Genomic DNA, 10123 nt, shown 5'->3' with positions numbered 1-10123 from the left:
CTAATTAAGAACTTGGGTTTAAAACTTATTAATTATATCAACCGGGGTCTAAATTTTCTAACAAAAAGTTGTCATTAGTAGGAATCTGTCTATCTATCAATCCCAACTCTATTACTCTTTTAGTCTCTTTCCATAGCACTACATCAAGCATAAGAAGCATATGGGGAAATAGTTACTTAATTCCATGAAAGAATCAAATGAGAAATACTTTGATTTTTGAAGACTTTTTATAACAAGTATTGAGTATCATGGATCAACCTTCATCCTTGCTCTTGCCAAAAAAGCCAAGTTAAACTCCTTTAAATCCCATCTCGCCTTCCGTTTTTTTTATCTACATAGCTTATACCAACTCATCCAGTATGTCTTCCTCCTGTGATCATGTTGTTCCCACCATAGTTTACATGTATTTTAAAGCACACCTTATTTGGACTTTTGAAGCAACACATGTTAGAAATTTACCCAAATACACTTTTTGAAATCACAACATGTAGGATGTTATTGGGAAGAAAACACATACCTCTCTAGATTGATGATGAGTCCTCATGAAAATCCTAAGAAAATCCCTAGATTTGTCAATCAATGGTGGCTGCAAGAGGTAAGGGTGTGCATGTGTGTGAGAGAGGAGAAGAACTACCCTCTGTCCTAACACCCGATAAAGAGAAAGATGGGAGATGGCAAATTAAAGAGCTAACTTCTATCTTATAAAGGGTGAAAGTAGGGCTTCCTCTTGTGTTCAAAATATTGGTCCTTCCATTATGGGCCCAAAAACAAAAATATTAAAGGCCCCGCACATTCAAATACTTAAAATGACAATGCCGGTCCACATAAAATAATGGGTAAATACAACAGCACATTCTTTAGGGCCAAGCTGTATTGAGGCTACAAAAAAGAAAAATGCAGAAAACCGGAAGTTGATTTTCAATAGGGTCAAGCTGTATTGAGGCTACAAAAAAGAAAAATGCAGAAAACCGGAAGTTGATTTTCAATAGGGCCAAGCTGTATTGAGGCTACAAAAAAGAAAAATGCAAAAAACCGGAAGTTGATTTTCAATAGGGCCAAGCTGTATTGAGGCTACAAAAAAAACTGAGCAAGATAGGCCCTTTTGGAAATTTTGACTTTTGGTCAAAGGTCAACGCAAAAAGTCAAAGTCAACTGGTCCAGAGTCAAAGTCAACAGTCAAAGTGCTCATGGGTCAGATCCGGGTGGTCCGGGTCGGGTCGGTCCGGGTCAACGGTCAGCTAGGTGACGTGGTGCTGACGAGACGACACTGCTGACGTGGCTGATGACGTGTCGCTGACGTGGACTAGAGCTGATGTGGAGGTGCTTGCATGGCTACTGACGTGGAGTGATGACGTCATCCGGTGACGTCAGATGACATCAGCAGGAGTTTTCCGGCGCCTGGCAGGAGCGTGCGATGTTCACCGGCGCGTGGAGGAGATACCGGAAACTTGGGAGGCGCGTGGAGGCGCGTGTAAGCTCAGTTGAGGCCCGTAATTTCAGGTTTCGTAGATCGGCGGACGAGGAGGCCTACAGGGCGGCGCGTGCACCCAGAAGACGATCTAGAAGTCAAGAATCTATGGCGGCGCGTGGGAGATTTTCCAGAGGCTACTGCGGCACGTGGAGGCGCGTGAAAGCTCGTATGATTACCAGATTCTCAGGCCAAGTGGATCGGTGGACGACAAGGCCGGCTTGGCGGCGCGTGTGACTGAGATCCGAGCTGGGAGTCGAGAATCTTCGGCGGCGCGTGTGAGAGTTCCAGGAGCCATTGGTCGCGCGTGGTGGCGCGTGCGGCTACCGTTGGAGGTCGGGTTTCTGGGTTTTGGTCGCGATATGCCGTGGAGCACGTATGTCTTGTTGGTTTCATCAGGCGAAGGCTTGATGTGCACAAATCTGATAGGAAGAGACACTGATTGCTTGGGTTTGAAGATCTGGACACAGCAGTGAGCCATGCCGGCTGCGAGATGCCGTGGAGTCTAGATCCAGCCAACAAGCATGTGACTTTTGATGGTGCTGTGCACATGAGAATCTTCTTTGCTTGCTAGAGATGTTTGTTTGATACCAAGAACGGAGTTTGGCTCTGATACCATGTTAAATATTAGCAACGTGATGTGTTATACCATGTTGTGTATGCTAGAGTGAATGCGGAAGAGAAAGCATAAAATAGGAACACTGAGAACACGAGGGTTACGTGGTTCAGCCTTGACGGCCTACATCCACGGAGGAATCCCTTAAGGGCTACATCTTTATTATCTGAGAGTGTAGTACAATAACCTGTGTTACAATGAACCCTAACATGAGTATATATAGACGACTAAACCCTAGACTACTAGTACAAGCAGGAATGGGCTTGGGCCTATTACATTGGGCTAATATGTCTAATATATATCTCTAACACATAGGAATCGATTGCACTACATCTTTATCAAAATCTCACTAGATTGAGACAAAAGTTGCTTCTTGCAACCTTAAAGCTACTTCCATATTCTTGATTTGATCTCAGAAAAAAAGCTTGTCCTCAGGATCATCCAATCAAAAGATGTAGGCACCAACATTTCTTAAATTGAACATTGTAAGAGGCTCCCAAAGCTACAGTGATATATTCCTTAGCCCTTTATGAAGCATTCTAATTAAAATACAGAGTGTTTTTATTATTATTATTATTCAATTTTTGATCTAGAGCTTCCTCATGAATCTTCAATGTTATTATTCTTATAAATAACTCTTTAGTCTTTCACGGCAAGGCCAACCCACAGCTCTTCCTATCATAGGGATACATGAAAACTTACTAAACCCCAGGATGCGAATGGGCTCTTCTACTCTATTTGTGCTTGCTTGTCAAAAGCTTCTTTAAAGTTTCTGTATATCTAAAAGACTATTTAGTATTTACGTAGAGGTCTTGTTAACTCTACTTGTATTAGATTTGGTTGTGCAGAAACACGAACAATCAATTTGTGTGCAGAGAATATCCCAATAAGGAGAGCAATACTCACCAAGATTCTTTTACTGGCAAGAAATTTGATTGACACCGATTAAGGGATCCACCGAGGCAAACGTCAAGAGGAGAGAATGCAAGGAGCTCCCTAGGCCGGCATGTGAGAACCGCGAAGAGAATTTCGACCACAACGCACAGTGCTAACCAAGCTTTTAGAAAAAAAAAAAAAAAAAAATAGCTCGTATACGTTTGACATTTACTTATTTAACGTTTTGCTGATTGCTTTTTGAGATTTGACCACATCCAAGTTAGAGAAACCCATGATCTAAGTATAGGCATGCACATGGAGCGATGCTTGCAAAAATGGACCCAAATTACACTTAAGCTTAGTATGCATTTGACATCAGTTTATTTGTCTTTTTTTACTAAAAATAAGTTAAAGTATACTTTAAAAAAAAAAAGTTTTAGAAAAACTGTACATAAAACGAAGCTAAATGCTAAACAAAAACAGTATTAGACACAAACGACTTCAATTTTAGTAAAATTGTGCTAACATATCAAGGGAAAACATAAAATATCACCCCTATGTCTACTTGATGGATATATATAGGATAAAGTATAAAGAAAAAGTATGGTTATAACTTTATTCAATATCTTTTCATTAAATATAGATAGATAAATATTTTCTCATTATATTTTCGCTACAAAACTTTAAAAAGTAGCAATTCTCTAATCTCAAGTCTTAGGGTCTGTTTGTATTCAGCTTCTGCGTTTGGAGCTGCGTTTTGTTCCTCTTTTTTTTTTTTTTTTTTTGGTTTTCACGCGTTTTGCGGTTACTGTTCAATGAACAGTAACCGCAAATGTTGACTTTCTGTAGTGAACAGTGCATATATGCACTGTTCACGGACCCATAAATTTCATTTTTTATCAATTTTTTCATTAAAAATGGGTCCCACAGCACTATTCACACATTTAAAAATTATTTTGCTACAGTGTTTTCAGTTTTCAGTTTTCAGTTTTAGCAAAATAAGTTCTATCCAAACACACACTTAATATATTTGTAGGTTTCAGTTAATTCAACTGGTAAAATTTTTTATAGTTAAATAAAATATTTGATGTTTAATTATCATCTACATCAAAAACTAATGAGATCTGGGGTTTAATCTCCGCCTACACCAAAAACTGATTGATGTTTTGGTCTGATGATAAAGAGCTATCATCAGGAGTGGACACCATAAATTAAAATTTTCTTTCTTAAAAAAAAAAAACAATTAAAAATGATCACTGCAGGTCTTCCCAAAAAAAAGAAAAAAAAGTCTCAACACGGATTTCTAGGGCAAGATGACATTAGTCACATTACTGCAGTCATGACGTAGGTCCCAAATTTTCCAGTCCAACGGTCCCACCCTCTTCATTTCTCAAACACTAGTGTGAGACACACCGAATCAAATCATACAACTTCAAAATACAAAATAAAAGCTTGCAAGACCAACCAGCCCCTCTCTCTCTCTTTCTCTTTCTTTTAGCAATTTGCAAATACAATATGAAGTAGAATAGTACTTTTCTTGTATCTACAGTAAACTGTAAACGTGAAAGGTTTAAAATCCTCAGATTCCCGAAAATCCCTATCAAAAGCAAACCCCACCACCATTTCTCAATCTCATCTTTCTCACGTCTTCTCCATCAAAAATAAAACCCTTTTGGTAATTCTATAAACCCAAAAAACCACACACCAAAACTAATATCTACTTTAAACCAAAAAAAAAAAAACACGTAAAAAATTGTATAACATAAGACCAGAAAGTTCGAGGTTTTAGGTTCAGATCTTGTTTGAATTTTTTTTTTTTTTTTGGGTTTGTAAAATTTAAGGTAAATAACTGAAGGGTTTTTATTCGGAGAAGACTTAAGGGTTTAGGTGGCGATGTCTGCCGGGGTTTGCGGAAAACGGGTCGGGTTCGAAGAAATTTTCGGACCTTCGTCTCCGACGTCGTGCCCTTCTGCTAAGAGACCCAGGTCGTCCAGTTTCGGATCCGGATCCGATGACTCTGTATCTGTTTTGCTCCAAATGTTCCCCGACTTGGATCCACAGGTGCGTTTCAAATTTTTCAATGACTTAGTTGATACTAATTTATTTCATATTACTTTGTCATTTCTTTTCCTACAATCAAATTCCCAGCTAGAATTTTGTAAATAAATAACTGAGCGTTGAAAAGTTTTTTTTTTTTTTTTTATTTTATATGGGTCGTATTTTTTATTATTTTTAATCCATTCAAGTATGCGGATTTCTTGACAATGTAAATTTTTTTTTGTGTGCATAATTATGGGTTCATAATGTTTGGTGTGTACTTAACTATGTTTAGTTAGCAATTGTTAGTTATGTCGTTACCAGTTTATCCATTTCATGTATTTCTAGATTCTAGTTATCCACAAGAAAGAAAGAAACTCTGATGTTACAAGAGATAAACATTGCTTTGTTTGTAAAATGTCTTTAACGTTCAGAATTATTGGTCTGATTATTTTTGTTTTTGTTAGTTGGTGGAAAGAGTTTGTAGGAATCACAATAATAAGATTGAAGATGCTGTTGTGAGTCTACGAGCAATTTCTTTTGCTGATGTTAATGCAAGAAATAGATCACAAAGCTCTGATTGCACGAATATTGCAAATTGTGGTGATGTTCCTTGTCAAAGCTCTGCGACATGTAAGTTGCTGGTTATGCTTCTCTTAATTAGTTATTCTAGTTATAAGATGTTTAATGTCCGGAATGTATCTGCGTTGGGCTTAGACTGTTTTTCTTTCTTTTGAATTTGTATTAACCAGGCAGTCAAATGCCGGAGCAGAGAGTTGAAGATGTAAAGGACATGAGAACAACTGTTGACTATGGAAATACAATGGATGGGTCTAAGTGGGTCGATTTGTTTGTGCATGAAATGATGAATGCGACAGACATTGATGATGCTAGGGGACGTGCTACAAGGATTCTGGAGGCTTTTGAACAGAGTATAACTGCCCCATCAAGGGCATCAGAGGAGGTAATCAAGAACTTTTCTTATTCATTCTTGTCTTAGCAGGAATGCCAAATTAGAATTCCACCCAACCCCCTGATGTTTAATATACATATGTTTATATCCTTGCTATTGTCTCTATGGAGCAGCTGGAGCATGCGTCTCTAAAGGAGCATCTGCAGAGCTTGTTAAATGATAATCAGATTTTAAAGAGAGCGGTTGCCATCCAGCATGAACGCAATTTGGAGCAAGAAGAGAGGATAAAGGGGGTTGAACAGCTAAAACATCTGTTAAGCCAATATCAAGAACAAATTCGAAGTTTAGAGGTAACCTTTGGACTTGTTCTTATTTCTGCAACATTTTGGTTAGTTCATCTTGAGCATTAATCATATAGAATTAAGTATGAAGATCTTTGACTTCTAGGCAGGCAATCAACCTACATTTTGTTTTTGGTATCCTCCTTACACGTGTAACTTCAAAGCAGTATTCTACTTCTATTCCTTTTAGTTTAAATAACTTTCTAGCATGTAATTTTGTTTGCTTGGGTCACGACTATGGAAATATAATCAGAAGGTTCCAAAACTGGACCAATTTGGCTTAGTATCACTGTCAAGTCTTGTTTCATGATTGACAACTGTGAGATTTTGGTACAAATAGGGTGTTGGAAGGTCTTTATCATCTGTTTTGGCTTGACTGTAATTTCTTGTTTTGATACAGCTCACAAACTACAGCTTGAAGCTCCATCTGCAGAGGGCACAAGAAAGTAGCTCAATTCCTGGGCGATTTCATCCTGACCTATATTAAGGTTCTTTGGTGTTCCATCACTTAATGTAATGTTTCCTAATACGTGATTTAGATTATCTATTTATATCACACAGGGGTAATGATGATTGTTAAGATTTACACAGTATTGTACTGAGTTTAACCATTACCTGAATCCAAGCCAAGTACACTTCGGCAGTTTGTGTGGAAGTTGCAGTATAGCCAATTGTTTCTTATAATGCAAGTGTTTTGCCTTTTCGAAAAGGAAAAGTTCTCTTTACAATTTCCATTGCAATTTTTGGTTCATAGTTCATTTTAGTTGTTGCCTGTACTGATAAAACTGTTGTTGTTGTTGTGGGGCAATGAGCCATAGCTCAAATAGCACTTCTTCTCATGTGTGAGAAGGGTAAAGTCGTTGGTTCAAAAGGAAAACCATGTGAATGCCTTTGCATGCATCTTTATATGAGTCTTGAAGTTGGCCTAAGCCCATCTAGCGCCATTCATGGATGGATTGTGTAATTTCTTTTCTTTAAAATGGATAAGCCATATTTGGTATGAGATTTGGGCCACAACATTTTTTCCCCTTAATAGAAAAGACTCTGAGTGGGCTTGTAAATGAATAGTCAAGATTGGCTTGAGAAAAAGCTTGTTTATGTTTGTTCACATAGCAAATAAGCCAAATTTGAGTTTGGGTTTAGACTTGATTATTAAACAAACTATACATCAACAATAATGTGTTTATTTATTATATAAATAATCCATTTCATGGTAGATGAAATCACAAGGATGATGAATCTAATTTTTATAAGTTCTTGAACGAAAATTATTTTTTCTAATTTTGATAAGTAGATGAAATTACATAGGAGTTCAGCTACTTTCCTGAACTACAAAATCTAATTTTTTTAAAAAAATATATCTAATTAACTCAAATAATATAATATCAACTTGGGTCAAATGCACTATTCTTCCCTTAATTATGAGGAACCATATTCACAAAAAAAAAAAAAAAAAAACACTTTAATCCCTTCCCCCCCACCCCCCACCAAAATGCAAATCACCTTTTACCATTAGACTTTTTGTTAAATTAATTATTTTTTTTAACGACAAATTGGATTTTCCCAGAAGTTTACATACAAACCAAAGAGACTAAACAAATTTAAACTAGCCAAACCAAACAAATATCAAAATTGAAAGAGAGAATGACTTTGAGAAAGTGAAAAAAATGGAAATCTTTTTGACAAAATGGAAAAAAATTTGAGATTGAGGAGACCCACAACCAAGGACCCAAAGATGGTGAATTTGTTCGTAATGACAATGTGGTGGGACAAGGCTAGTGCCTTGAATAGTAGAGATGCCACCGTTTTGGGAGCATTGGTTGGCAACAAAGATGAGATTAATGAGATAGTCATTGTCTCTCAGTTCATAGTGCCATGTAACTCAATATAAATGTTTCAAAATGAATGATGTGTTTTTGTTATGTGGTATATTACAGGTAGATTAAATTTTTTTCTAAAGTGGAATTATATTGCCAAAATTTCAAAAAGTTAAAATATTGCTCAAATTAAAATTTATGACCATAAGTTTTTAGGAATGTAAAATAAGTCTCTTATATATATATATATATATTAATGATCATTTTTAATAAATGTTGTCTTGCATGCTGTATTTGTCCTATATAACTCAATGTAAGTATTTCATTTAAATGAAGTGCTTTTGTCATGCTGTACAATATATTGTACACAAAGGTTATTAGCACGGATTGTTCTAAGTGGAACTCTTCAAATAAATGTTTCAAGAAATCTAAAATATTATTCCAATTAAAATTCAATTTCCAAAAGTTTCGTGGAATTGAAAGCAAATTATTTATTTAATTTAAATTATTTACTATAATTTTTATCGGTTTTTTGCGGTTATCCAAAGACTTTTGTCACGCAACTTTACTGTAATTTTCTCACCATGTATTTTATTGTTTTAATTTTAATTATATTATTTTTATAAATAATAATAATAATAATAAAAAATCCATGAATTGAAAGATGTTCTTCTGTTTACGTATAAGTTTTGCTTACGATGTTCTTCTGTTTACGTAAAGTTGAGAAAGGGACCTCAAGCTAACATTTAGCAAGGACTTCTATTTTAAGACGATGAGTATATTTTCGATGCCCATGCTTAAGGATATTCGGTTACCCCCTGACCAAGTACCCTAAAACTAAACTGTGACGTAACGGTTAGTTCCCAATTCACCTTCTTGTTGTTGATCTTCAAAGACTCGAAAGGACAACTGGACAAGTAATCTTGGCAATAACAAAAATGGAAACTGACACTTCCCTTAGCCATAACTAAGCTCTGCTATGGGATGAGCTCTTTCCTTTACTCTTGCACCCTTTGTAACGATTGCAAAATTGTCTAGTCATTCTTTTGCGAGTTTTTTTTTTTTTTTTTTTTTGGGTCAAGAAGAAAGCAAACTTAATGGGTTGCCCATGCTCTAGTCAAGTTTACTACTCACCAAAATCTTTCCTTTTATTTTTATTGTTCTTCTCTCCTTCTTGTCAGAGAGACTTGGTTGAGAGATGTTCTTGTTTATTCTGTTTAATGAAATATTTCCATTTTTCCCAAAAAAGGCAAAAAGAAAAAGAAAAGGAGACAGGTGTACAGTGTACACCATAATTATACTAGAATTTATACAGTACTTTATAGTACAAGGAGATGTGAATTTGACACACAAATCTTTCATTTTGTGATGATCACTATAAGTTATTTAGATCCCTTAAGAGCATTCTCATCAAAGATGGTATAAATGTTAAATGCTATTTTTAGCACCTGAAACCACAAAAAACCACATTACATCAAGAGTGGTATATGTAAAATTTTTAACAACTTAACTATAATAGACAGTCAAAGATGACAGCCTACTGTATCTCAAATCTTATAAAAAATAATAATATTTTATTAACCTTTCCTTTAAAATATCATTTCTCTCTCTCACACTATTTTCTCTCTTTTCTTCTAGAACTTGACTTCTCTCTTTTCTTCTTTGGTTCACTGGACTCTCTCTTCGTTCCTCTCTCATCCCTCTCTCCCTCGTCGTCTCGTTCTAGTTCCGAGATGGGCATTGTCTCATCGTCTTGGTTTCGAGACGGATCTTGTCTTGTTTTGTCTCTCTCTCTCTCTCTGCCAAATCTTTTATCTTTCCTGATTTGCCACCGTGGGTATGTGATTTGTGGTGTTTGTGGGTTGTGGTGGAGGTTGTGGGTTTAGTGGGTTGTGGTGGAGGTTGTGGATTGTGAAGGTTGTGGGTTGTGGTGAGTTGTGGTGGAGGTTGTGGTTTGTTTTGTGGGTTTTGTGGGTGTGGGTGTGGGTTGATCGGGTCTAGGTCGTAGAATCAGGTTTGGGATGTGGTTGCGGTGGATCTGGTTGGTGGTTGGTG

General features: G+C 36.5%; 1 protein-coding gene across 1 annotated transcript; it reads left to right on the top strand.

Moving 5' to 3' along the window:
- The first annotated feature begins 4406 nt into the window (after positions 1–4406).
- LOC115952184 lies at positions 4407–7153 on the top strand. The gene is made up of 5 exons (XM_031069260.1): positions 4407–5021; positions 5465–5630; positions 5750–5961; positions 6084–6260; positions 6652–7153. The coding sequence occupies exons 1-5, from the start codon at positions 4854–4856 to the stop codon at positions 6736–6738; spliced, it is 810 nt and encodes a 269-aa protein (XP_030925120.1). The 5' UTR covers positions 4407–4853; the 3' UTR covers positions 6739–7153.
- The last annotated feature ends 2970 nt before the right edge of the window (positions 7154–10123 follow it).

Source organism: Quercus lobata, chromosome 7 (genome assembly GCF_001633185.2).
Source record: "Quercus lobata isolate SW786 chromosome 7, ValleyOak3.0 Primary Assembly, whole genome shotgun sequence".
NCBI classification, from domain to species: Eukaryota; Viridiplantae; Streptophyta; class Magnoliopsida; order Fagales; family Fagaceae; genus Quercus; species Quercus lobata.
Note: the sequence above shows the minus strand (reverse complement) of the source record. Positions and strands in the feature narration are given on the sequence as shown.

Excerpts from the sequence above, each read along its gene's own strand:
- LOC115952184 (XM_031069260.1), top strand. The coding sequence starts at position 4,854 with ATGTCTGCCGGGGTTTGCGGAAAACGGGTCGGGTTCGAAGAAATTTTC. Across the intron at positions 5,631-5,749 it reads TTGTCAAAGCTCTGCGACAT|GCAGTCAAATGCCGGAGCAG; the intron begins GTAAGTTGCTGG and ends TGTATTAACCAG. Across the intron at positions 5,962-6,083 it reads CATCAAGGGCATCAGAGGAG|CTGGAGCATGCGTCTCTAAA; the intron begins GTAATCAAGAAC and ends TCTATGGAGCAG.